This window comes from Phacochoerus africanus, chromosome 8 (genome assembly GCF_016906955.1).
Source record: "Phacochoerus africanus isolate WHEZ1 chromosome 8, ROS_Pafr_v1, whole genome shotgun sequence".
NCBI lineage: Eukaryota > Metazoa > Chordata > Mammalia > Artiodactyla > Suidae > Phacochoerus > Phacochoerus africanus.
In genome coordinates, this window is record NC_062551.1 from 42,753,686 (window position 1) to 42,781,591 (window position 27,906).

General features: G+C 44.7%; 1 protein-coding gene across 5 annotated transcripts in view; it reads right to left on the reverse strand.

Annotated features, from left to right (window-relative positions):
* Window positions 1-1,975: 1,975 nt before the first annotated feature.
* Window positions 1,976-27,906, reverse strand: part of CEP89 (centrosomal protein 89) — an 81,013-nt gene continuing 55,082 nt past the window's right edge. For 3 of the 5 annotated variants that reach the window (XM_047790807.1, XM_047790806.1, XM_047790809.1), the window contains 5 exons: window positions 21,201-21,368; window positions 20,482-20,623; window positions 16,639-16,728; window positions 11,308-11,477; window positions 2,849-4,077 (listed from right to left, as the gene is read on the reverse strand). In XM_047790807.1, the coding sequence (XP_047646763.1) occupies window positions 3,837-4,077; window positions 11,308-11,477; window positions 16,639-16,728; window positions 20,482-20,623; window positions 21,201-21,368 (811 nt within the window). In that variant the 3' untranslated portion in view covers window positions 2,849-3,836. Of the gene's footprint in view, window positions 2,821-2,848; window positions 4,078-11,307; window positions 11,478-16,638; window positions 16,729-20,481; window positions 20,624-21,200; window positions 21,369-27,906 lie in introns of those variants that run through there. The other 2 variants (XR_007136358.1, XM_047790808.1) reach the window with 2 other exon arrangements.

A 27,906-nucleotide genomic window follows, 5' to 3' on the forward strand; every position in this document is an offset into this window, starting at 1 on the left:
AGCCGGCCTGAGGTCACCGCTGCTCTTCGCTTTTCTCTTCCTCTCTCCCTGACCCAAAGTCACGAATTATCTTCTAGAAGCTTTCTTTTACTTTTCACATTTAGGTCTAGACAGAACTGGCCAAGGGAACTATAATGGGAGCCATTATAATATAATGAGAGCCATTATATTATATATATATTACATATTTATATTTATTTATAAGAGTTCCCATCATGGCACAGCGGAAATGAATCTGGGGACTAGGAACCATGAGGTTGTGGGTTCGATCCCTGGCCTTGCTCAGTGGGTTAAGGATTAGGCATTGCTGTAAGCTGTGGTGTAGATCACAGATGCAGCTTGGATCCTGCGTTGCTGTGGCTGTGGTGTAGGCTGGCAGCTATAGCTCTGATTAGACCCCTAGCATGGGAATCTCCATATGCTGCAGGTGTGGCCCTAAAAAGACAAAAAAAAAATTTTTTTATACTATGTATTATATATAGTATATGTTATTATACATATATAATATATATGGGATTTAAAGTTTTCTAGTGGCTGCATTTTTTAAATAAGTTAAAACAAACCAGGAGTTCCCGTCGTGGCTCAGTGGTTAATGAATCCAACCAGGAACTATGAGGCTGCAGGTTTGATCCCTGGCCTCGCTCAGAGGGTTAAGGATCCGGCGTTGCTGTGAGCTGTGGTGTAGGTCGCAGACTCGGTTCGGATCCCTCATTGCTGTGGCTGTGGTGTAGGCCGACGGCTACAGCTCCAACTGGACCCCTAGCCTGGGAACCTCCATATGCCACAGGAGCAGCCCTAGAAAAGAAAAAGACAAAAAAAAAAAGTAAAAATCAAACTCCCCCCAAAAAACCCAGGTGAAGTCAATTTTAATAGCATTTTATTTAATCTTATAAAAATGTTATCTCAACATAAAAGCAATAAAATTAGATATTTTCATATTTTGTTCATAGGAAGACTTCAAAACCTGGCATATATTTTATGTTTAGAGCACATCTCAATTCAGGTGCTAGATTTTCAATAAAAATACTTGACCTATATTTAGATTTCATAAAAATGCATAGTCAAAAAGGCAGTTCCATGTGTCACGTGGTCCTACACACACGTCAGTTTTGCCGCAACGACATGAGGCCCTGCTTGCTCTGGAAGCTCGTGGCTCTGGGCTTCTGTCCTGGCAGTTTTCTTCTGAGCGCCCGGTGCGCTCTGAGATTGTCTGCTTTCATCACTGCCACTCTTCTCAACAAACAGCACACCTCGATTAGCATTTGCTGAATAGATATATTTACGTCAAAACTAATAAAATCCAAAATGTCCCCCTCTCCTGAGAGTTAGATGATCCAGTCATCTCCATAGATTGAAGCTGTTGGAAGAGGGTGGGGGTCTCTCCCATTCTTCTCAGAGGTTAAGGGCACAGGTGTCACTTCTGGGAGCGCCCATAGAGGCACAGCGGAAATGAATCAGACTAGGAACTGTGAAGTTGCAGGTTTGATCCCTGGCCTCGCTCAGTGGGTTAAGGATCTGGCGTTGCTGTGAGCTGTGGTGTAGGTTGCAGATGTGGCTGGGATCTGATGTTGCTGTGGCTGTGGTGTAGGCCGGCGGCTACAGTTGCGATTAGACCCCTAGCCTGGGAACCTCCATATGCTGCAGTAGTGGCCCTAGAAAAATCAAAACAAAACAAAGAAGTGTCACTTCTGACCCCACCTCCCCTATAGCCTCTCACCTGCTGTCACACCAAAGTCACAACCACATTCACGTTTGTGCCCAGCCCTCTCTCCACTTCCCCAGGGCTGTTTGTTTTTGTTTTTTGTCTTTTTAGGGCCATACCTGCAAAACGTGGAGGTTCCCAGGCTAGGGGTCTAATCGGAGCTGTAGCCACCAGCCTACACCACAGCCACAGCAATGTGGGATCCAAGCCACGTCTGTGACCTACACCACAGCTCATGGCAACGCTGGATCTTTAACCCACTGAGCGAGGCCAGGGATCGAACCCGAAACCTCATGGTTCCTAGTTGGATTTGTTTCCACTGTGCCACGACAGGAACTCCCCCCAGGGTGGCTCTTAAACCTTGCCAAAGGCGGCAGGGCTCACATGGGTTCCTGTTTGCCCTGGGTTACTTTCATCCTGATCAGGACCTTTCTAGCACCAGCACCAAGACTCACCAGGACTGAGAGAAAACGGGACCGGCTCCTGCTCAGACTGGAGACCTGCAGGATGCAGAGGAATGGGAGCCTCCTCCCAGCAGTCAGGCCTTGTTACTCATCCTAACCTTTAGCCCACAGCCCCACTGCTGCTCACACAGCCCCTTCACCAGCCCCTGGGACCCTGTCCATTCTGCAAGGCAGGGTGTTCCGGCTCAGGCTTGGGCTTGGTGCCTCTCAGCTCCACTGTCGTTCACTACCTCGCCTGCTCTGCCCTCCTTTGCAACCTGGACGCGGAGCTCACTGGCCTGTTTCATGTAGCACCAAGTGGGAGGCCATGAGGAGGCTCAGGGGTCACGGAACTTGCAAAGTATGTTGGGAACATGTGATAGAGCAGAAGTGGAAAAACATTCATTTCTCAAGGGAATAAAATACTCTCTCTGAAGGCCAGAAAAAGGCAGGGTTAACAAATGTGGTTCTCCAGGTGATGTGGCAACAGCAGCGACCCATGGACAAGCTGCCCCCTGTGCGCAGGTCTGGAGGCAGGAGGCTCACGGGGCTGCTGCCACCTTCCAGCCTGTCTGCAGGGTGTTAGGCAGGTGGCCCAAGCTCCCCTGAAATAACATCAAAGTCATCTCCTAGGAGACCACACAGAGGTTGAAGTCCCGGTGAGTCTTTCCATCCCTAGGAAAATGAAAACAAATTCAAGTTCTTTAACTGTTGAACAAGTTTAATAAAAGGTAAAAGAATGATGACTTTCTATCTCAATTTCCCACCTAGCGACCAAAGCGCAGATGCATCACTCTTACCTGGGACCCGGGACCAATGCCAGGCCTCTCTGCACACCTGAAAGGACACAGGTCGTGGCTCTGAGGGGTTTTGTCTGAGGATGCGGCAGAATTCTACCCTACGTATCACTGTTTAGGGCCCTTGGTAGCTGATGTCCCTGCCTTCTTCCAGCAGGCCGGGGACAAGCAGCCCGAGGCAGGTGGGACGTCCCCGTGAACGGTCCTGCGAGGCGGGGGTGACCTACCTGAGGAGGAGGCACAGGGTGGAGCAGGACCAAGGCCCTGGCACCCTTCTCGGGGGTGGCGGTGGGGGCAGGGACCCTGCCTTGGTGCTCAGGGTCAAGGCTCTCGAGGGGGCGAGGGGTGAGGGCGGCTTCGCCGCAGAAGTTCCCTCCCAGGTGGGCAGACAGACAAGGGCTGGGAGTGGAGGCAGAACAGATTTTCTACAACTTACTGGGGCACGAGGACCAGCACCTGTTTTTTTACCAAACAATAAAACACCACCTAGACGTAATGCACAGAAATCAAGGCTGCTGCCTCCGTGGATGGCTTGTTGGGTTAAACACACGCATCAGTCATGCGGGCTGGGTGTTCCATCCTGTCTGCTGTTTCCGCCGGTGCTTCCTGGTGCAGGTCTAGGAGTCCGGAGACAGGTCAGCTCATCAGGTCACCCGTCAGCATGAGCAACGGGTCTCCCAGAGCCCCGCTCAGTGGCAGTGGGGTCAGAGGACGTGCTCTGCCTAAATGTGCTTCAGGGGAACGTTTAAGAAATAAAGCAAAATGTAAAACCTGGGTTCCATGTCCTCCTTGAAATAGGTTATCCCTTCCTTGCCCTGAGGAGAAGAAATGCTGCAGCGGCGGTGGGCCTGCCCTGCCCTGTCCCGCGAAGGCAGTGCCTCCGCCGAGGGGGCTCTAGCCCAGGAGCTCCCGCAGACCCTGGTGGGCGGTGGGGGGTGGCCTCATGTCACAGTAGCTGAAGCTGCAGCTGTCCAGCCTGTCTCCTGGCAAGTCGGTGTCCATGCGGGGGTCCTCCAAAGCTCTGGGGGTGTCCCCCGGGCCTGCCCTCTCCAGCACAGCCTGGAGAAGCTCTCGGATCCTTTGGTTCTCCTTGGAGGTGGACTCCCAGACAATCTCGAGCTCGCCTTCCACTTCTCTGAGAGAAATAAACCAAACAGAAAAAGTTTAAAACACGGAGTTCCTGTCGTGGCTCAGTGGTTAATGAATCCGACTAGGAACCATGAGGTTGCGGGTTCAATCCCCGGCCTCGCTCAGTGGGTTAGGGATCCAGCGTTGCTGTGAGCTGTGGTGTTGGTCGCAGATATGGCTTGCATCTGGTGATGCTGTGGCTGTGGTGTAGGCCGGCGGCTACAGCTCTGATTAGACCCGTAGCCTGGAAATGTCCATATGCCTCGGGAGTGGCCCTAGAAAAGGCAAAAAGCCAAAAAAAAAAAAAGTTTAGAATAGTACAATTGAAAAAAAAAAAAAAAAACCATTTATAGAGCCCTTTATGGATCCTGAAGTAGCAAGAACCCGATGGAAGAATGTCGAACGTCAGAGCACAGAGCCCATTGTGCTTGGGCTCTGAGGCAAGACTCTCACTGCTGGGCGAAGCCTGAGGGCCCCTGGAAATAGAAAAAATACAAAGGCACAGGCTAAAAATGACTTCTTAGCTTTCCTCTTGACGTTTTGCTTTTTCCTTTATTTTGGCACCGCTGCACACACCCTTTGGCCCCCACGGCATTCACGTGCACGAAATGAAAGACAACAGCCACAGGGGCTGAGCTCCAGCACAGCGGCCTCGGCTGTGGGCGCCCACGCGGCCCAGGTCCTGTGAGCCTCCTCCGTGTTCCCTCTGCCTGCTTCACTGTGACCTGGCACCGTTCACAGCCCCATCCACAGAGCCACCGGTGGGACCAGACATTGAGAGTGTTCTTACGGGGTGAGGAGGGGACCGTGGGAAGTGATACCCAGAGCAGACTGGCCCAGACCTTGGGCCAGAAGGGCGAGTGCCCAGAGGGAACCAAGGCTTGTGAGAAAAGCAAAGTCCTGAGCAAGAGGACTCTGTTACGGGGCCAGAGTGCAGCACTGAGCAAATCGGGCAAAGCAGGGACCTGCATCCCCACAGGGCAGTGGTCCACCGAGGGAGCTGACTGGGTGACAGCAGCCATCCCCTTACAGGATGGTGAGCCCCACGGGGAAAGAAGAGCAGGCCTCAGCCTGGGAAGCAGGCCTCGGGCCGGGTGGCGGGGTTGGGGAGGCCAGCTCCTTCACGGACGCTGCCAGATGGTTAAGTGTTAGAAACTGGATTCCTAGCTGGACTCAGCGCCACTGTGCAAAGGGGAGGACACTGAGATTCAGGGAGGCCAGTGACATACCCATTTGTCCAGTGTCACTTTTCTTGTGAACTGCTGCTTCCTTCTAAAGCCCATGGTGCCAAGTGAGTGCTGGGCACTATTTCATTACGCTATGTCTAAAAAATCCCCAGGCACAAAACACCCAGATGTCTGACACCTTACATCTTAGTAATGTATAGCTGAACTCAAAGGAAAGAGACTAGGAGATCTCTAAGGGCAGGAAAAAAAAAAAAAAGATTAAATTGAAATCACAGAGGTAGGCAAACAAAATTTTGGTATTGCTTTTACAACAGAAGCCTGTGCTAGAAACCCCAAATTTCTGTAGAATGGGGACGAGGCTTGGGCCTGTGCAAACTGGGTGTGACAGAAAACCCAGGGCTCACTCGTGTCCATGTTTCTCCTTTTCTTCCTGGAAATACTGAGCTGGGTGTCCCAGAATTAGGCAGGTAAGTGGAGACATGGGACAAACCCTCTAAGAAAGGACGGCTGGGTGGAAAAATCTGTCAATCTTCAAAAGAAACCTGCTCTGAAAGGCTGCTTGGGGACCACAGCCCCTGGCCTATTTTCAAATGAATCTGAATTTGAATCTATAGTGCTCCCCAGGCCCTGACTGGAGTGAACCAAGGGTAAAACATTTTTGAGATAATCAGGGCAAAGACTCAATAGATGGATTAAAAGTACACTGTACACAGTCAAAGAGAGAATTAGTAAAGTAGAATATTGAGCAGAAGAAACCACCCAGAATGCAATTCTGAAAAATATATATTAAGAAATAATACATTCATTATAAATGTAATAATGGCATTGTGGACATTTTCAAAGTCCTTTTATAGTTAAAAAAAGCATCTCTACAGACTATTTTTTAAATTAATAATAAAATTAGGAGTTCCCATTATGGCTCAGGGGTTAATGAACCTGACTAGTGTCCATGAAGACACGGGTTTGATTCCTGGCCTCGCTCAGTGGGTTAAGGACCTAGTGCTGCTGTGAACTGTGGTGTAGGTTGCAGGCATGGCTTGGATCTGGTGTTGCTGTGGTGTAAGCCAGCGGCTACAGCTCTGATTAGACCCCTAGCCTGGGGACTTCCATATGCTGCAGGTGTGGCTCTAAAAAGCAAAAATAAAATAAAATAAAATAAAAAAATTTAAAAAATGAAAGTGGCTTCAGATTGAAAATAAGCTCTGCACCAAAGAGAAGCAAATGCAAACCTTCTCTGGAAAAAAAACATCCTCAATCCAGGACCCCATGACTCCACAGACTAAATTCAATCATTAAAAAATTATTGCACCTAGAAAGAAATAAGTCACATAGGACAAGAATCAAAAAACCAGATTTCAAACCCCCAAATCTCAGATAATGAAACTGTCATACACAGAATATAAAATAACTATGAATGAAACCAAAGATGTATTAAAAATAAGCGAAGACTAAGAATTTACTTTCACAATGACTAGGTAGATTTTCAAGAGACAAACAGTACTTCTGAAATTGAAATATATAGTTGTTGATATAATAAAACTCGATGGCTAGGTTAAATAGTTCACTGAACACAACTGAGGAGAGAATGAGTAAACTGAAATACTGAGAAGAATTTCCCAGAATATAAGACCAGAAAAACAAGGAAATAGAAAATGTAAATAATAAGACACATGGAAGATTCAGTAAGAGGGTCTAACACACATTTAATCTGAGTTCCAAAAAGAAATCTAACAAGGAAGGGAGAAGACTTATTTCAAGAGATTATTTCTTCTTTTCCAGAAGTAGTGGAAGAGACAAAATCAAAGCTATACAGAATAGACAAGTAACAATAAGTTCATAGTTAAAAACAAGGAAATTGCAGACTCCAAGAGACAAAGATCTTAAAAGAGGCAAGAGAAATGATGGCTCACCTAGTTTTAAAGGGGACAAAAGGGAGTTCCCATCATGGGTTAGTGGAAACGAATCTGACTAGCATCCATGAGGACACAGGTTCGATCCCTGGCCTTGCTCAGTGGGTTAAGGATCCGGCATTGCCATGAGCTGTGGTGTAGGTCCCAAACACGGCTCGGATCCCTCGTTTTGGTGGCTGTGTCACAGGCCGGCAGCTACAGCTCCGACTGGACCCCTAGCCTGGGAACCTCCATATGCCCTGAGTGTGGCCCTAAAAAGACAAAATAAAATACAATAAAATGGACAAAAGACTTCTCAACAGCAAGAATGAAACAGAGAACACAGCTGAATATGCGGAGAGAATTAAGACTTTCAAGGTGGCAGTGGAGACCACGGAACAGCTGAACTCTGCAGGAGGCAAATATCTGCTCACACAGAGTTCTAAAGTACAGGGTCTCCTTCAAGGACAAAATAAGGGAGTTATGCATAAACCATGCTATTCTATAGGCAGCGGCACAGCGCCCTAGAGGGATGCACCAGCGCTCGCAGTTTCCTTTGTTATTCACTACGAGGGAGCTTTGTCATTGCCTCCGCCTGTCCCTGCTCACTAATCTACATACGGCACCTTCCTTAATAAAAGTCGTGTGGGCTAAAGGCCAGCGCCTTCGTTCTGTGAAACAGTGCCTCCCGGTCCCCTACTTTCCAGATGTCTTGTGTGTTTTGCTCTACCTTTCAGGACTCCCTGTTATCCTGCGGCACTGGGTGCGCAAGGTAGGATTCTTTACCCAGCAAAAATCAACTCACAAGGATAAGGGCAAAATGCAGACATTTTTCAGATAAAAATTACCAAAGCTTACTCTCACTAAAGAAACTCCTAATGTATCTCAGGAAGAAGGAAAATAATCTGAGAAATAAGGTCTAAGGTACAAAAAAGAAGAGGAAGCAAAGAAACTGGTAAACTCCAGGTAAATCAAAATAAAACAACTATGTTGAAACAGGAAATATGTTAAGTAACCACAGCAGAATCTCAAGGGTAACCCTTGAAAGAGCAGAAATAGAAGGTTTAACTTTCGAAACATTAAAGGGCAAACAATGGAATAAGGGAGAAAGTGAAACACAAAGTTCCATTTGATGAACGCAATTCTAAACCTCTTAGCGGGCAAGAAACTGGACATCAGCCCAGGTTTTATAAAATGACCATTTACCGTGGTAAAAAGTTCTGTGACTAAGAAAACCTGTTAGATGAGGCTTCCTTTTGGCGTTAAAAAGCATCAGGCTGATAGAAAACATAAAGAGCTAACAGTTTTCTGCTTGGTAGCAAATACCCTGCTCCTTGTTAAAGAAAATCACAGCCCAGGGTCATTAAGATTCTCCCGCGTGCATCAGATTATGTGCCAGTCTGTCAAAAACATCAAAGCCATTTGGAAAAGGCCACCTAAAACGTGAAACCCAAACAACGTGAGGGGACACTAGGTTCACCTTTGCAAAACATGCAACATTCCCCAGGGTTTTCGACACCCTGGCAGCACCTCCTCTATCACACGTGTACGGGCAGAGGTGTTAACTGAGAGGGCACCTTACAGACACAGAGGTCACAACACACCCACAGTCTTCTGACTGTGATTTTATAAAGGGGAAGAAGCCAAAATTTTGTTATTTATTTATTTATTTATTTATTTTCGGCCACGTCCATGGCATGCGGAAGTTTCTGGGTGGGGGATCAAACCCAAGCCACAGCAGTGGCAATGCTGGATCCTTAGGCCACTGTGCTACAAGGGAACTCCCAAGACTTCTAAATTTTAAAGTTCACAGAAAAAAAAATAGCATAATCAAAATTTAATTTAAAAAAATCAAAATTTAATAAAATCTCCCAAGAAAATGGAACTTAAACAAATCAGATATGAAAGATGAAGGAAAGGAAAGGACAATGAGAGGACTGGATTGATTTAGGAAGTCCAACATTCAAGCAACAAGAATTTTTTTTTTGTCTTTTTGCATTTTTCTAGGGCCGCACCCTCGGCATATGGAGGTTCCCAGGCTAGGGGTTGAATTGGAGCTGTAGCCGCCGGCCTACGCCAGAGCCACAGCAACGCGGGATCTGAGCCGAGTCTGTGACCTACACCGCAGCTCACGGCAACGCCGGATCCTTAACCCACTGAGCAAGGCCAGGGACCAAACCCGCAACCTCATGGTTCCTAGTCGGATTCATTAACCACTGAGCCGAAACGGGAACTCTGCAAGAATTTTTTAAAGGAGGGACTAAAGAGGAGTTCCCTGGTGGCCTATTGGTTAAGGATTTGGCTTTGGCACTGCTGTGGCTTGGGTTCAATCCCTGTCCTAGGAACTTCCACATTCTGTAGCCAAAGAAACAAACAACAAAAAAAGGAGGGAATTTCACTGCAGCACTATTCACAATAGCCAAGGCATTTAGGAAACAACCTAAATGTCCATTGACAGATGAATGGATTAAGAAGATGTAGTTTATTGGCGTACCCGTCGTGGCTCAGTGGAAATGAATCTGACTAGTAACCATGAGGACGCAGGTTCAATCCCTGGCCTCAGTCAGTGGGTTAAGGATCTGGTGTTGCCATGAGCTGTGGTGTAGTTGGCAGACGTGGCTTGGATCCGGGGTTGCTGTGGCTATGGTATAGACTGGCAGCTGTAGCTCCAATTCAACCCTTAGCCTGGGAACTTCCATATGCTGCAGGTACAGCGGTAAAAAGCAAAAAAAAAAAAAAAAGATACAGTATATCTACACAATGGAATAATACTCAGCCATAAAAAAGAACAAAATGATGCAGCAACATGGATGGAACTAGAGACTCTCCTACTAAGTGAAGTAAGTCAGAAAGAGAAAGAGAAAGAAAATCATATGGTATTTACCATATGATATCACTTATATCTGGAACCTCTCCACAGAAACTCATGGACTTGGAGAACAGACTTGTGGTTGCCAAGGGAGAGGGGGAGGGAGTGGGATGGACTAGGAGTCTGCAGTTAATAGATGCAACCTACTGCATTTGGAGTGGATAAGCAATGAGATCCTGCTGTATAGCACCAGGAACTATATCCAGTCACTTGTGATGGAACATGATGGAGGATAATGGGAGAAAAAGAATGTGTGTATATATATGTATATGACTAGGTCACTGTGCTGTACAGTAGAAATTGACATAACACTGTAAACCAACTATAATGGGAAAAGTAAAAATCATTTAAAAAAAAACCCAAGAGGCCAATTGTTTTCAGTCTAAAAAAGCATTCGAATAAATTTTGTTCTTGTTTTCATATTCTAAAAAAGCATTCGAATAAAAAAAAAAAAAAAGGAGGGGCATTCCCACGTGTCTCAGTGGGGTAAGGGCCTGGCATTGTCGCTGCAGTGGCACAGGTTTGATCTCTGGCCTCGGAACTGCTACATGCCTTGGGTGCAGCCCTACCCAAAAAAGAAAGAAAAGAAAATGAAGACCTGGCATCTAATGTACAGCATGGGGACTACAGTTAGCAGTACAGTCTTATATTGGAGTTCCCGTCGAGGTGCAGCGGAAACGAATCCAACTAGGAACCATGGGGTTGCGGGTTCGATCCCTGGCCTCGCTCAGTGGGCTAAGGATGCCGCATTGCCGTGAGCTGTGGTGTAGGTTGCAGACACAGCTTGGATCCTGTGTTGCTGTGGCTGTAGTGCAGGCCGGCAGCTGTAGCTCTGATTCCACCCCTAGCCTGGAAACCTCCATATGCTGGGGGTGCAGCCCTAAAAAGACAACAAACAAACCAAACAGTATAGTCTTACACACTTGAAAGCTGCTAAGAAAGCAGATCTTAAATACTCTCATCATACAACAACAAAATGGTAATTAGGTGAAGGATATGCTAACTACCCTTATGAGGTCATCACCTCACAACATCAATGTGCATCAAATCATCACACTGTACACCTTCCACACACACAGTGTTACATGGCAACTGCTGGGGGGAATCTTTTAAAAGAAAAAAAAAATGAGGAAATAAAAATCAAAACCAATATTGAAATCAGATAAAATATAAGAACAAAAAATAAGCTATCACCTACATAAAAGAGGGGTTTTGTTGCCAGAGTTCTACCAGAAAATTCTACCAAATGTTTAAAACATAAGCCCATTACACGGGGCTTGGGGCAGCCAGACCTTTTCTGCTTCAGCGCCTCATCCAGGACATCCTGTTTCTCCTGCAGCACCCGGTGGAGGTACCTCACCTCCTGCTGGTACTGAGCTGTCTTGCTAGCGAAGTCTTCCCGCTGCTCTGCCAGGCAGTGATTGATGTCACCCAGTTCCAGGGCTGCCTGCTTCCTGTACCCCTGTGGCGGGAGAGGGGATGGACTCCAAGTGAGGGGCTGCTGCTCAAAGCCCAGGTGGATGCTCTTGGATGCATCCCCCCTCCCCAAGCCTTGGGTGGTCGGAGCCCACCGAACTGACTGAGCCTTGGATAGGTCTGATCTGGGAGGCCAAGTCTAGATCACAAAAGTCATAGAATGTAATGCAAGAATTTCAAGTGTAATAAAACCAAATTTCTAACTTGTGTCACATCAAGTTTTTTAATGTGCTACAAATAAAAGTTAAAACTGAAAAACAAAACAAACCAAAAAAACCCCAAACCAAAACCTTGAGTTCCCGTCATGGTGCAGTGGTTAATGAATCCGACTAGGAACCATGAGGTTGAGGGTTTGATCCCTGGCCTTGCTCAGTGGGTGAAGGATTTGGCGTTGCTGTGAGCTGTGGTGTGGGTCGCAGACATGGCTCGGATCCCGAGTGGCTGTGGCTGTGGTGTAGGCCGGCGGCTACAGCTCCGATTGGACCCCTAGCCTGGGAACCTCCATATGCCACAGGAGTGGCCCTAGGAATGGCAAAAAGACAAAAAAAAAAAAAAACCAAAAAAACAAAAAACAAAACTGAAAGATCTGGCAAGGTCTGTCATACTCTATTGGTAAACAGATGATTGAGATAAAAGCCTTATTCACTGATTTTCCTTCTTATATTTTTGTTATACAGTATTTGAGGTTATGAGTTTCCCTCTGAGCATTTCCAAAACTGCCATCACATAGGTTCAGACTTAAGAGTTCACAAAGAGGCAATTCTTTTGAGAAATTTTACGTTCAATGTATATATCCCCTCTGAGCCAAGAATAAGTTCACTGCACAGTTTTTATATTTCCAAAATATTATATTTTCAAAAAAGTGAGTTTTTTTTTTTTTTTTTGCTTTTTAGGGCCGCACCTGCAGCATATGGAAGTTCCCAGGCTAGGGGTTGAATCAGAGCTTCAGCTGCCGGCCTATGCCACAGCCATAGCAATGTGGGATCCGAGCCACGTCTGTGACCTACACCAGAGCTCATGGCAAGGCTGGATCCTTAACCCACTGAGCAAGGCCAGGGATCAAACCTGCATCCTCATGGTTACCAGTCACGTTCATTACCACTGAGCCACAACAGGAACTCCCTGAAAGAACGTTTTTTTGCTTTCTGATTTTGTTTATTAATTTCTGGTATTCATCTTTTTGATCAACAAATATTTGCCTCATTTCCTATGTAGTAGTTTATTATGGCTTTCTCTTAAAGCCAACCTATTAACAATTTTTGTGACTGTTTTATACACACACACACACACACACACACATATATATATATGTTGCTGTGCCACAACAGGAACTCCCATGTATTTATTTTTTAAATTTTTTGGTTGCACCTGAGGCATGTGGAATTTCTGGGGCCAGGGATCGAAACTGCACCACAGTTGTGACCTGCACCACAGCCGTGGCAATGCCAGATCCTTAACCCACTGCCTCACAGGGAATTTCCTCATCCTTTTAAAAATTCATTCATTCATTTTTGTCTTCTTAGGGCCACACCCCCGGCATATGCAAGTTCCCAGGCTAGGGGTCCACCCGGCCTACACCACAGCAACGCTGGATCCTTAACCCACTGAGTGAGGCCAGGGATCGAACCGCATCCTCATGGATACTAGTCGGATTTGTTACCACCGAGCCATGATGGGAGCTCCCTCATCCTTTTATTGTTAATCTTTCTGTTTCAGATTGTCTCTTGATTCTGGCATGGATTAGTGTTCTGCTTTATAATCTAATGTAAAAATTATTTTCTTCTAATGAGTGAATTAAGCTCATTTACATTTATTTATCTGGCAGGTTTGGTCTCAATTTTGTTATTTTATGTTTTATCGTTCTATCTACATACATTTTTAAAGACTTTAATATATTGTTTGCTTTGCTTTGTTTGGTTGTTTTAATTTTGCTTTTTTGGAATGAATCCCTTTTGATTCTTGCAGTTACTTTTATTCCTATGCCTTTATATGTCAAGTCCTCAGTCCTCTCATTTACCAAAAGTAACATAATGTTAGCTCGTGACAACCTTTTCTTCAATCTGCCCCTACTTGAATATGCTCAAGCTCCTCCCACTTGATTTCTCTTATTTTTATTTTTTTTTGGTCTTTTTGCCTTTTCTAAGGCTGCTCCTGTGGCACATGGAGGGTCCCAGGCTAGGGGTCGAATCAGAGTTGTAGCTGCCAGCCTACACCAGAGCTCACGGCAACGCCAGATCCTTAACCCACTGAGCAAGGCCAGGGATTGAACCCATGGAACCCACAACCTCATGGTTCCTAGCTGGATTTGTTAACCACTGAGCCATGATGGAAACTCCTGATTTTTCTTCTTTAAATGATATCGTTTGACCTCTGAGTTGTTATGGATGAAGCCGTCAGCAGGTTCATTCCACTTTCTACCTTCCTCCCCCCTCACCTGCCATTTTTTCCTTGGTTGTATTATTTCTACACTGTCAGAAACCATTTACATTTTATTCTGTCCGCCTTATCCCTGCTTTTTAAAGTCTTAGTTCACAGTTAAATGCATTCTTTGCTCACAACCAGTACTTTTCTGAAATTTGCCCAATCACATTTTGGCTAATCCTTTGGTTAATCCTTAGGAAAGGTTTATGGAAAAAATGTTCCCAGAGTTCTTACATGGTCAAGACTGTCAAACAGCCAGAGGTATGCAAACACCCTTGGCTCACAGCCTTTCCTTGAATATTTGCAGACGGGATTCCACTGTCCTCCAGCGTTCAGTGCTGCTGCTGAGAAGTGTGATGCCAACATGAAGCTTTCTCTTTTTGGCCCCTCCTGCAGCATGAGGAAGTTCTCAGGCCAGGATTCCAACCTGCGCCATAGCAGCTGGCCCAAGCCACGGCTCTATCAACACTGGGTCCTGAACCCTCTGAGGCCACCAGGGCACTTCATGATTTTCTTTTTCTTATGTCTTGGTCTTTCGCCTGGGTGTCCAAGTTACTCTACCTTAAAGTCACAGGTCTTGGTGGCAATTTTCTAGGTCCATCCTGGGTCGATTTTTCCTAGGTACATAATGTGTCCTTTCAATATGTGGATCCAAGTTTTCATTTATTTCAGAAGAATTTATGAGTAAAGTTTCATGAATTATTGTTCGGAGCAGAATAAGTTTCATTGCTTTGATTTCTTCTTTAAGGACTCAAACAACAGGTATGCTGCATTCCTTACTCTTTGTCTTTTGACATGTTTATGGCTGCCTTCTTGTCTTCACCCTTCTCATTTATCCTTTATATCCCTTATCATGCCTTTTTTTTTTTGGCCACGCCCATGTATGTGGAAGTTCCTGGGCCAGGGACTGGACCTGCCACGGTTAACCAGAGCCACAGCAGTGACAACACTGAATCCTTAACCTGCTGAGCCTGCAGGGAACTCCCCTTATCTTCTTTCATGGCATCTTTCTCCTTGTGCTCTTTGTAATTTAGCCTGCACTTCTGAAATGATTTCCTTTTTCCTTCTATTTCTTTCCTGAGCTATGTCAGTTCCATCTCAAGTCCTCCTTTGGCTGGCTGTCTGTGTTTCTGCTTTTTGGTATTTCTTCCTAGCTTTTAAGGTTTTATCAAGTTTTAGCTGCTGCCTCACTTGTCTGTCTACCTGCCAGCCAATCGATTCACCTTGGAGTACAGGTTTCAATTTTGTTCTCCCTTGAGGCAACATTGTTGTGGGTGCATTTTCATCAGATGTAGGAAAATTACACTTCTATTTTGCCTCCTTTTTCTTAAAGAATTTTTGTATGGTGGCCACTGAATTCCTTGAGGATGAGATGAGGTTCCTGAGAGGGTGGGAGCAATGACGGGTGGGGCCAACTTCTGAGCGCCACGTCCTGCCTCTCTCGGGGTCCCTTCTCGGGTTTTCTGAAGCCAGCCTCGTTCTGAGAGGCTTCTCTCTACGGCTCGGATTTTCCCAGATCTCATCACCACCTTGGCTTCCCAGTCGACATCTTCACTTTCAAGAGCTGTATTTTGCTGGAGTTCCCTGAGATGTCAGCTCCAAATCGTCCCAAGCCTTTCCCAGGTCTCCTCGCCTCACTCTCCCAGAGATTCTGCCCTGTCTGACCTGGATCTGGCTCACAGATTCCTTTCAAGGGTGGCTGGGTGGCCCTTTTTTATTTTCACTATTCTTGTTCAGGGGAACAATGAGAATGAATTCCCAAGAGACAAGGCCAACCACTATGAAGATTAGACCTTATCTTTTGGAAATAAAAGCCACTAGGAAAACCAGGAAAAAACAAATAAGCAAACCATAATTGTTCCTTATTACTCATAATACTTCACTGACAGTGTGGTATATTCCTTCCAGCCTTTCTGATGCAGAGTTGAGGTGCTGTTTTGTATATACTGCTCTTGACTTTGTTAAATTTTTTAAATTGCATAGTATATTACTTAATTCCCAGTTATCGAATTAAGTGAATACCATGTGCCAGGTGCTATTTGAGGGGCTGCGGATATGCCAGGGGACAAAATCAGAAAAAAATGCCTGCACTTGCCAGTCTGGTCGGAGGAGCCAGACAGTCACCAAGAGACATAATAAATAAATGATATAGTCTGTTAAAAGGTGGTGTTGTCATGGAAGAAATAACTAACCAAGGATAAGAGCCTGGAGATTTTTCCTTCTCTTTTTTTTTAAATAGCTGCATAGTATCTCATTGTGCAGATGAACCAAAGTTTATTTAATAAATAGAGAGATGCTGGAGTTCCCGTTGTGGCACAGTGGTTAACGAATCCGACTAGGAACCATGAGGTTGCGGGTTCAGTCCCTGCCCTTGCTCAGTGGGTTAAGGATCCGGCACTGCCATGAGCTGTGGTGTGGGTCGCAGATGCAGCTTGGATCCCGCGTTGCTGTGGCTCTGGCGTAGGCCGGTGGCTACAGCTCCGATTCGACCCCTAGCCTGGGAACCTCCATATGCCGAGGGAATGGCCCAAGAAATAGCAAAAAGACAAAAAAAAAAAAGAAAGAAAGAAAGAGATGCTATTTCTGTCAGAAGAACTCAATACTTCTTCACTCTGAATGATCAGCGATACACATTTGCAAAATGGTGCCTTTCCTTCAACACGGAAATCTGACCCCAGGAAGCCTGATCCCACTTGGGAAGTGGAATCTAAGGCAAAACAACTTACCTCGAACTTTTCCTCCAACATTCCCACATGAATGTGGCCTTCTATGACTTTGTTGAGAATGCCATAATTCTTGCTTTCTAGATATTTCGCCTATGGAGTGAAGGGAAAAGAAAAATACTAAGCTCTTAGTTTAACAGAAAACATGAAATAATAAAAATTCTTCTGCTGAGATTAGTTACCACAAAGAGTATTACTATTTTGCCACCTGTCCTAGCCCCAAACTCCTCTGCAGCCCCCCCATCCCCACCCCCTCTGGATTCCTATGCCCTATGTGAGGGCCCAGGGCAGAACTCGGGCCAACAGCTGAGGAGGGCGAGAGCCAGGAAGGGCAGGCTGGGCACCCCCGCCCCAGGCACAAGTGGAAAATCTACGTCCCTCAAATAAGGGGATGTGAGAGCTTGTAAGAGTGTCTAGCACACTTCTCTCTTCCTGGGGACACATCATGGTGTCAGTCACATTCGAGGAGTAAGTGCCAAGATGCCAATCAACTTCGCACTTGACTATGTGAATAATGAACAGAGTGATGGGTAACTTAATATGAACGCACAATGAATGCCATCCTCCAAACCAAATGTGACAGGCAGGAGATCCACGAGGGGAGTCACTGAAGGTGAAGGATTTAGATTAATATCCATATGGGACACCAACACACTACAGATTAACTATTTCAAATGGTAAATTAAAAAAAAAAAAAAAAAAAGCAAAGATGAGTATTCCCGAGGTAGCAACAGGTGATTTTCTAGAAAGCAAAACCAAGACCCAGAGAGTTAAACTTGCCACAAGTCAGTGAAAAAAACGCATCCTAAAGGTGGGGTTAGAAATGAAGACGCTACGATCAATAAATTAAGATATAAGGGGCTCTCCCAAGGCCCAGGAGACCAGAATGGGGTAAGGTGGGGGTGCATGGCCACCACTCCCAGGAAAGGGCAGAGGCAGCCAGTCCCACCCCTAAAGCCCAGCTAGTGATGCTGGTCTTGGGACTGGGTGGCAGGGGTGGGGGAGACCTGCAGGGCCAAGAGGACAGGAGCAGGCAGAGGTCCCTTGTGGTGAGGGGAGCAGGGGTGGGTTGAGAGCAGCTCCCCTCATGCCTGAGGGGTCTGAGGATTCTAAACCTGAACCTGACTTTCATGCCATAACAACAAGGGTTGAGGCAGCAGGAGAGAACACATTCTTGAATAGTCTAGTGGGAGTTCCCTTCGTGGCTCAGCAGTTAAGGAACCTGACTAGGCTCCATGAGGATACGGGTTCGATCCCTGGCCTTGATCAGTGGGTTAGGGATCTGGTGTTGTCCTGAGCTGTGGTGTAGGTCACAGATGCGGCTTGGATCCTGTTGTTGCTATGGCTGCGGCATGGGCTGGAAACTGTAGCTCCAATTCGACACCTAGCCTGGGAACTTCTATGTGCTGCAGGAGCGGCCCTAGAAAGACAAAAAAAAAAAAAAGTCTATTGGTAGAATGTGTACCTTTTAAGAATTTACATGGACTCCATTTATATTTCCATCCTGGGCCCACAAATATGAGGGGTGGGCCTAAGGGGGACCTCGTGAGGCTGGGAGAGGATCTTGACTTCATCACGTAAGCCTGATGCTCTCCGGCCCCCAGGGGAGGTACGAAGCCTGCGTCCTGGGGAAACATGAGTGTCTCACCCTGCAAAAAAATGGCCCTGACATGCGGTGGCCGGGTCCCCGTGAGTGCTTGCTAGATGAATGAGTTTGTTCGACATTTTCCACTTTTCAACAAGCTTTTGCTCTGCCCACCTGATATACCAGTGGGGGAGCTCAGGAGGCACAGGGGAAATGGGTGGTGGGCATTGGTACAGACAATGCCAGAGTGTGCAGCACTTGGGTCAGGACAGAGATCTCTCAGGGGGAACTACTGGCTCAGGAGAGCGGTGCCTGCTTTCGTGGCTCCTACTGCGCGTGTCAAAGTCGAAGTGCTTCTGAAAGGCTTGGGGAAGGACTCAGGCCGACCACACTCCTAACCGGCAGCTATTATAATTCAAAAAAATTTTTTTGTAATGTTAATGTAAGTACAAAATGGAGTCTGAAGACCAGCTTGATTAGCGTTTCTTTTGTTGCAAGTAAAAACCAACATTTTCCCCCAAGAACCCTGAACTATCTACGTTTCCTTTCATATAAACAATGGCTAAAAGCCTGTGTCCGTTGTCCTTATTAGTATCTTTCTAGGAGGAGGGGTGAGTCTGTGATGGATCCTGGCAGACTCTCCATCTCCCAGCCCCGGGGAGAAGGGCGGCTGAGCGTGACTCTCACAGAAAGTCTGCTTGGTCTCTTTTGAAAATTTTTTTTTCTTTTTTTTTATCTTTATAGGGCTGCACTCATAGCATACGCAAGTACCCAAGCTAGGGGTTGAAATGGAGCTGCAGCTGCTGGCCTACACCACAGCCTCGTGCATACTAGTTGGGTTCGATACCTGAGCCACAAGGGAACTCCTGTGGTCTCTTTTGGAATGACCTCCGTTAAATGATTCCCTCTCATCCTACACTAACTACCAGAGACCTGCAACAGTGCTTAAAGAAGCATGGTTAAAGGTACACAGGCGACATGCATTCAAAGTAGAAAAAGAAAATGCAGGTAAGTAAGAAGACGAGTTTTAAAATCTATAATTCCACCACTTGGAGATACAGCGATCTAACTCACTGTTCCACTTCGTGGTAAATTCTACTAGGCTTTTTTCCAACACATAGAGTTTGGCATGGCATCTGCCTTCTTTCACTGCACAGTCTGCCACAGACATCTTTTAAAACCCATGTGGAGATGTGAGAATCGTGTCTGCGGCATCCCTCTCGCTGGCTGAGCAGTGCTCCCTGTCCAGAACCGACTCAATTCCTTTCCCCAGCGCGGGTGCTACTTGGAACCATGAGGGATGACTTTTCCTGTAGCTCCCTCTGTGTGTCCTTTAAACTGTGTCATTAGAATGAACTCTATTTAAACCGTCTAGGATTCCTGTGTTTCAGCTTCAAAGGGGGAGACTATATTAAGACAGCATCTGTGTGTGTAACAGACACCTGATGGCTACGGTTCCTAGTAAAACGGACTAATTCCGTTGGTTTACCTTCTAAATCTCATTTGCTGGTATTGAAAAGTTGGGGTTATTTGCCTTTCGAAAATGTTTTTCTCCCATGATTGAAAAATGAAATTTTGGGAGTTCTTGTTGTGGCGCAGTGGAAACGAATCTGACTAGTACCCATGAGGAGGTGGGTTTGATACCTGGCCTCGCGCAGTGGGTGGGGGGTCCAGCATTGCCATGAACTGTGGTGTAGGTCGCAGATGCAACTTGGATCCCATGTCACTGTGGCTGTAGAGTAGGCAGCTATAGCTCCAACCCAATCCCTAGCCTGGGAACTTCAATATGCTGCGGATGAGGTCCTAAAAAGCAAAAAAAAAAAAAAAGAAAAGAAAATTTGGGAGTTCCCATTGTGGCTCAGTGGTTAACAAATCCAACTTGGAACCAAGAGGTTGCAGGTTTGATCCCCAGCCTCGCTCAGTGGCTTAAGGATCTGGCGATGCCGTGAGCTGTGGTGTAGGTCGCAGACGCTGCTTGGATCCCGTGTTGCTTGGCTCTGGCGTAGGCTGGTGGCTACAGGTCTGATTCGACCCCTAGCCTGGGAACCTCCATATGCCGTGGGTGCGGCCCTAGAAAAGGCCAAAAAAAAAAAAAGATTTAGAGAACTTGAACATTTGAGATTAAAATTTTTAAAGGTGCAGCTTTTTATAGATAATTTTGTAAAATAAACAAACAACAACCCAAAAACCTCAAAAAAAAATGTTAAAATCATGTTTGCATAGTAACTCACAGCATACTTGAGGTAACCAACAAAACTTACCAAATACCTAAGACTGTTACGTTCCTGGGTTACGTTCTCTGCCAGGCCTACAAGATTTGCCAGGTACTGGTGAGCAGACATTTCATTCTTCATGGCCTTTTCCACCTGCTTTTTGAGGACATCGATTTTCTTTTGAAATCTCCTAGACAGTCCCCCCCAAAGGTGGAATAAAAGACTTATTAGCCTGAACAGCTAGGGCATAGTGAATAGCTGTAGCATAAAAACAGCAAGCACGCTAGTATTTAAGAGTATCTCAGCAACCGGATCTCTGTTAAGTTTCAAGGTGAGACGGGGTAACTGAACGTAACTTTATAAAGCAAGCATAATTACTTACTCCAAGCCAGGTCAACAGGAATCACAAAATGCTTAACGCAATCAACAGACGGATATATATATATTATTCTATCAATTTTTTGACTCATGTACTTTAAAAGATATTTTTGAAAAAAGGAATCTAGTAATCCTTGGATTAGGCTTTTGGGAAACGGTACAGAATTTCTAGAATCTTCAGAGTCTCAGGGTCATGATTATGACTATTGACTATAAATGAACCGAAATGTTGGTCATATTTTATCTTTTGATATTCAATAATCTCAATTAACCTTTTCCATTGGACAGCTAATATTAGAAAAAGAAAAGACAAAAGAAAGGAAATAGAATATTCGGTTGTCTTTTTTAACCACCCAAAAAACCAGCTTAAGAAAAAAATATATAAATACCTGTTTATTTTCTGTGCTTTCTCAAGTTCGGCTTCCAGTGCCTTATTTGTAGCCATCAGATTGTTCTTCTCTATCAACAGGCTCTTTTTCTGCATTTGCAAGACCATCAACTTTTCCATTAACTCTTCCATCTCGGCATTTTCTTTCTCTTCTTCCTTCTGCAACTGGCTGATGGACAAAAATATTGCAAGCTTGTACGCAGTATATGGAGGTTAAATGAGGCAGCCACTGCGGGGCAGGGGTAGACAGTGCAGCCCTCCGGCCTGGGTGGGTCTTTCGAGGCCTCTGTGGGAGCAGGCTCATCCTGCCCTTGGAGGAGCTGGTGGGGGTGGGGGGCTCCTAGAGGGCAGCAGTGAGGGTATGGCTTGGGTCACACTCTTTCCCCCACCCCCCACCCCACCCTCAAACTTTTTACAGCCGCACTCAGCGGCATATGCAGTTCCCAGGCTAGGGGGTCCAACTGGAGCTGCAGCTGCCAGCCTACACCACAGCCAAAGCAACACCAGATCCAAGCCACATCTGCAACCTATGCTGCAGCTTGCAGCAACGCCAGATCCCGTGTCAGATTTTTAACCTGCTGAGCCACAAAAAGAACTCTGTGGGTACACACTTCTTTGTTGGTAATGATCTTATCTCCTTTTCTGACTGCAATTTTTGCTTATGTCTGTGTATGTATTTACACACACACACGCACATTTATACCCTACTCCTTCCAGGAAAAAAATTTTTTCTTTTTTTTGTCTTTTTTAGGGCCACACCCACGGCATATAGAGGTTCCCAGGCTAGGGGTTGAATTGCAGCTGCAGCTGCCGGCCTACACCACAGCCACAGCAACGCCAGATCTGCTGCATCTGTGACCTATACCACAGCTCACAACAATGCTGGATCCTCAACCCACTGAGTGGGGCCAGGGATCGAACCCACAACCTCATGGTTTCTAGTCAGATTCGTTTCCACTGCGCCACAATGGGAACTCCAAAACAGCTTAATTTTTTTACGTAGTTACAACTGGTCCCCCGCAAATCCTAAGGCTAAAACAAATTTTATTTCACACTAAGATAATTACATTTGTTTCTGATAAAATAAACAGAAGAACAAGGAGGGCATAAAATCAATACATAATCCTGGCAAAATAATGCTCAAGGGAAGAGTTATTCCTTCATCAGTTCTGTCAGCTTTCATGAAATACCCCAGACTGAGCAGGAGGGGCCACACGCACAGAGGCTGCCCGGCATTCAGAGAGATGGGGTCTCTTTGGGTACCACGTGGGGTTTACTTCCTGGCTGGCTGGCTGGCTGGCGAACAGACCTCTGGCTGCATGCGGTTGGGGTCTGCCTCACTTGCCACATGATTTCAATGACTTCAGCCTCGGCTGGCTCCTTGAACACCCCGTCAGGAGTTTTCTAGACAGTTTCCACTACTTTCTAGATCTTAATGCTTGGATGAAAACCACAGAAATGAGGTTTGACTTAAATGCATCTTTTATCTTTTTTTTCTTTGCTGTCTTTTGTTTTGATTTTAGAATTTTACTTAAAACTAATTTTTGCCACTCACCTGGTACCAAAATCAATGAATAAAGAAAAGCTCTCGATGAAAAGCAACCAAGGACAAGAGGAAATGTTGGAAAAGTGCTGAGGGGTGTGCCCCGCCGCCTCAAAACAGTATGTCGAAGTTTAGCAAATGCCTTTACTTTCTGGCTTAACAACGCCACCTCTAGGTATGTAATTAGGGAAACTGATTACCCGTACAAGCAAGTTTACTGGGTCATTACTTAATGGAGCAAACTTAGTAAAAATTTAAACTTCCATGAATAGGCTAAATGAAAGGTAGTATTTCATATGATGGAGTACTATCATGTGGTTAAAAAGAATAAACTCTATGTATTCTATCTCAACATGGAAGGATATTTGAAAATTGCGTGTAAAAAGTGAAGATCCTAAAAGAATGAATTTATTTATGTAAACATAAACACCAAAAAATACTACATTATTTGTGGCCATATGTAGAAATAAAAATAGGTTGGAAATATAACTCCAGGTTTATGGTAATGATTGCTTTTGGAAAGCCAGGGAAAACAATGGGGTTAAGGGCAGTGGTTAAAAGGGGCTTCCATTATATTCCTAACAATATAGTTCTTAAAACAAAACAAAGGTAGAAACAATTTCAAAAAAGAAAAAGAAAAAGAAAAGTTAACAGGTCCTATTTGGTGGAGGAAGGATGTCCCTTGTGGCTCAGTAGGTTAAGGATCTAGCACTGTTGTTGCTGTGGTGTGGGCCAGGAATTTCCACATGCTGTGGGTGCGGCAAAAAAAAATTGATGGGAAAAGTTGATTAAAAAATTTTTTTTAATAAAATGTTTCCTATTGTACCCCTAGGGTCTCACTCCCTAGAAGAAACTTCTATTGATCTTTTTTTTTTTTTCTTTTTATGGCTGTACCTGCAGCACATGGAAGTGCCTGGGCCAGGGGTCAAATCGGAGCTGCAGTATGACACAGTCATGGTGTGTTGGCTCAGAGCCACATCTGCGACCCACGCCACAGCTTGCGGCAACACTGAACTGTTACCCACTGAGGGAGGCCAGGGATGGAACCCGCATCCTCACAGAGACAATGTCAGATTCCCACTGAGCCACGATGGGAACTCCATCTACTAGATCATTTCTGATTTTAGTTCTTCTGGTGAAAAACCATTACTTCAAAAATTTTTTAAACTGTGAGCTAGAATATAGAAAAACTGCCTAAAAGATAAATGTATATTTTGACAATTATAGTGAAGGCTCACATAATGACCACATAGGTCAAGAAAAGAACATTTCATGTATCCCAAACAGTGCCCAGGGTCCTGCCCCAATCTTACAGCCACCCCACCAATCACCTCTACGGTGTCATCACCTATCTCAGCATCACTACAGCTCGGTTTAGTTTGCCTGTATTGGAACCATATAGAAAAGGAACCAAGGCACACAACAGGTGCAAAAAGGGACTGTATGTACTTTAGTGTCATTATGCCTCCAAGACTCAGTCATCCTTTTGTGTGGCTACATACTATTTCCCTGTATCAGTACGCCAGACTCCATGCACTTATTTTCCTGCTGACAGTACATGGGCTATATTCTGTGCATGTACCCACAGGATTCCCTAGGGTGGTACTGCTCAAAGTGTGGTCCTCAGATGAATGTCAGTCTCCAGCTGTTTGTTACTCATCCACAGGATAAGTACAGAAGTGGAGAGAGAGGCTCTGAAACGTTGATGGCAATTTAACATTGCTGAGACATCTGGGCAGTCTGAGCTCAGTGAGCTTGTTCTGTTGAACACTTTGGGTGTTGTCACCTTGCAGAGAGAGCATTATGTGGTGGGATCTGCACACATAACACATGCAGCAGAAATATATATCCACATATGATTTTAAGGCTAATCTGTCAACTGTAATTCAAAAGTGTATAAAAACCAGAACCCATTTCTTTCACTGAAAAATAATTTAACTCTCATTTTACTGAACACACTGACCTGGATTTATGATAAAAGGTTAAAGGAGAATGTTGAAAACACAAAGACTTCTTTCTGCTTCCAGCCAAGACAGAGTTAGAGAGACCAGATTTATTTAGCTAGAAAACCAGGCAAAACATAAGAAACACCAGTTTTCAGACTTTGGACAAAAGACCGTGCAGGACTGTGATCCCTGAGAGAGAAATAACAAGGTGAGTAGAACAAGGGCTCCAGCTTACTGCCTGGCTGCGTACAGGGAGGGGAATCTCAGACCCAACCCAGAGGACTTGGTGAGGTGAGGAGTGAGGGATCAGAGACCAGAGAGGCCATGGCAGCTAGAAACTGTGCACAGAGAGAAGGGAGTTCCACGGAGAGATAAAGGGCTCTGGAGATCTTTAGGCAAGGTCACCACAAGTCTTTGGCTGACTACTGATCAGTACATATGTGAGAGGAAATGGCCTGAGACTGAGGAAGGAACCATTAGAAATGAGCAGGCAGGGAGTTCCTGTCATGGCTCAGTGAAAAATGAATCTGATGAGCATCATGAAGATGCAGGTTCGATCCCCGGCTTCACTCAGTGGGTTAAGGATCTATGTTGCCGTGAGCTATGGTGTAGGTCGCAGACATGGCTCAGAGCTTGCCCTGCTGTGGCTGTGGCATAGGCCAGTGGCTACAGCTCCCTATTCAACCTCCAGCCTGCGGACCTCCATAGGCTGCAGGTGTGGCCCTAAAAGGACAAAAAAGAAAAAGAAAGGAATGAACAGGCAGAACAATTCCTGACATTCACCAGAAACTGGGCATAGTGTGTGACATGAGGCCACCAGCCAGAGTGGGAAGACCTTATAATATAAGGGACATTTCAGATGACTTTCTGCAAGGGTATTACTGCCTTTGTAGTGGGGCTAAACTGGCCCTGACTAAAGGCTGCTTTGGGCCCACCCTAAGAAAAGCAAGCTTTGAAAGAATCCAACTGCTGTCTAGTATCATATTTGTGCACTGGAACAAAAGCCAACGCTGCTCGAAGCAATGCACTAAATATAGCATCCAACAACACAAAATCTACAATATTCAACAGCCAATCAAGTATGGGAATAAGCAATAAAATGGGGTCCATGGTCAACAGAAAAAAAATCAATAGAACAGATCCAGAAGTCAGAGAGATGATGGCATATATTCCATATGATCAAGAAAGAAGAGCAAGACAGCTTATCAATGAGGAGAAAAATGGGAAACATAATAAAAAAGACTCCAGCGGATCTTCTAGAGATGGAAGAAACAAATGGAAGATGTAAACACTATGTTGGATGAGAATAAAAACAGATTAGACACTACAGAAGAGCAAATTCGTGAGCTTGAAGACAAGCAATATAAACTATCCAACTTAAGCACAGAGAGAAACAAGAGTGAGAAAAAGAAATGGACAGAGCATCAGAGGCCTATTGGACAGTATCAAGTGGTCCCAGAAGGAGAGGTGAGAAAGGGAAAAATAGAAAAGAATATTGAAGAAATTACAGCAAAATTATTTCCAAATTTGATGAAATATATAAACCCACAGCCCCAAGATGCTCAATCAACCTGAAGCTGAATAAACAGAAAGAAACCACACCATGATACATCCTAAATAAATTGCTGAGAACCAGTGACAAAGAAAAATTATTAGAAGAAACCCGAGAGAAAAGAGATAATCAATGTTCAAAAGAACAAAGATAATAACAACTGCAGATTTTCATTAGATACAATGCAAGACAGAAGGCTATAGAGAACACCTTTAAACTGAATGGGAAGAAACTCTAAAACCAAAAATCTACCAACATGGAATTCTTTACCCAGTGAAATTATCAACAAAATGTTATATTTCCAACAGAAATACTGTGAATCTCTCTCTTTTTCTATTTGTGAGGCTTTGTAAATAGTTCTGTCCTTTCTTCCCTGCCCCCCACCTTTTTTTTTTGGTTTCTTTTGCAAAATATCATTTTCTACATATTTGCTCCTACAAAGAAATACAGGGATCAAACCTAAGCCACAGCGGCAACCTAAGCAGCTGCAGTGACAATTTTGGATCCTTAAGCTGCTGCACCACAAGGGAACTCCTACAATTAATCTTTATAAATTGATTTTGTTTCTATCAACTCAATAATAATTAGAATCCATTGTCATTTCTAATGATTTTCTTGTAGACTTGTTTTCTACAAATGATACCTATATATAATGACATTATTATTTCTTTATTTTCAAACCTTTTAACTTTTCTTTTACTTGCCGTGTGCACTAGTTACCATTTAGTAACCAATGTTGTTAACGTTGTGCAGAAATGGTGCCAGAGGGCATTCTTGCACAGTCTTAATAGGAAAGCTGCAACATTTTACCACTTAGAGTGACATTTACTGTAGTTGTACTTTTTCATAGAACCATTAAGAAAGTTCACATCTGAAACTGGATTGTCATGATCATTGTACAACTACAGGTGTGATAAATTCATTGAGCAATAAAAAAAAAAAAAAAACAGTTCACATCTACTCCTAATACTTTTTTTTTTTTTTTTTAGGGCTGCACCCTCGGCATATGGAGGTTTCCAGGCTAGGGGTCGAATTGGAGCTGCAGCCCCCGGCCTACACCACAGCCACAGCACGCGGGATCCAAGCCGCGTCTGTGACCTACGCCACAGTTCACGGCAACGTTGGATCCTTAACCCACTGAGCAAGGGATCGAACCTGTGTCCTCATGGATACTAGTTGGGTTTGTTAATCACTGAGCCATGACGGAAACTCCCCTAATACTTTTCTTTAGAGTTTTTACATCCAGATTCATGAGTTAAAATGACACATAATTTTCTTAGACTATCACTGTTGAGTTTTAGTATCAAGGTTATATTGACTTCATAAAATGAATTAGATAATATTTGGGAATAGTGCTTTATTTCAAGCCAAAATTAAATGTTCCAAGGAAAAAGCAAAATCAAATAAGAAGTTCACCAAAGTAAAAAAATAAATAAATAAAAATAAAATAAAATGAATTAGAGAGCATTAACACTTTTCCTGCTCTATAGAAGGGTTTGTGTAACACCAGCATTATTTTTTCCTTGCATATTTTTAGAACTCTCTGGTGAAGATATCTTAGGCCTGTAGTTTTCTTCAAGGGAATATCTTTGGATTCAATTTCGTTTCATTTCTATTTTTTTTTAGGGCCGTGCACACGGCATATGGAAGTTCCCAGGCTAGGGGT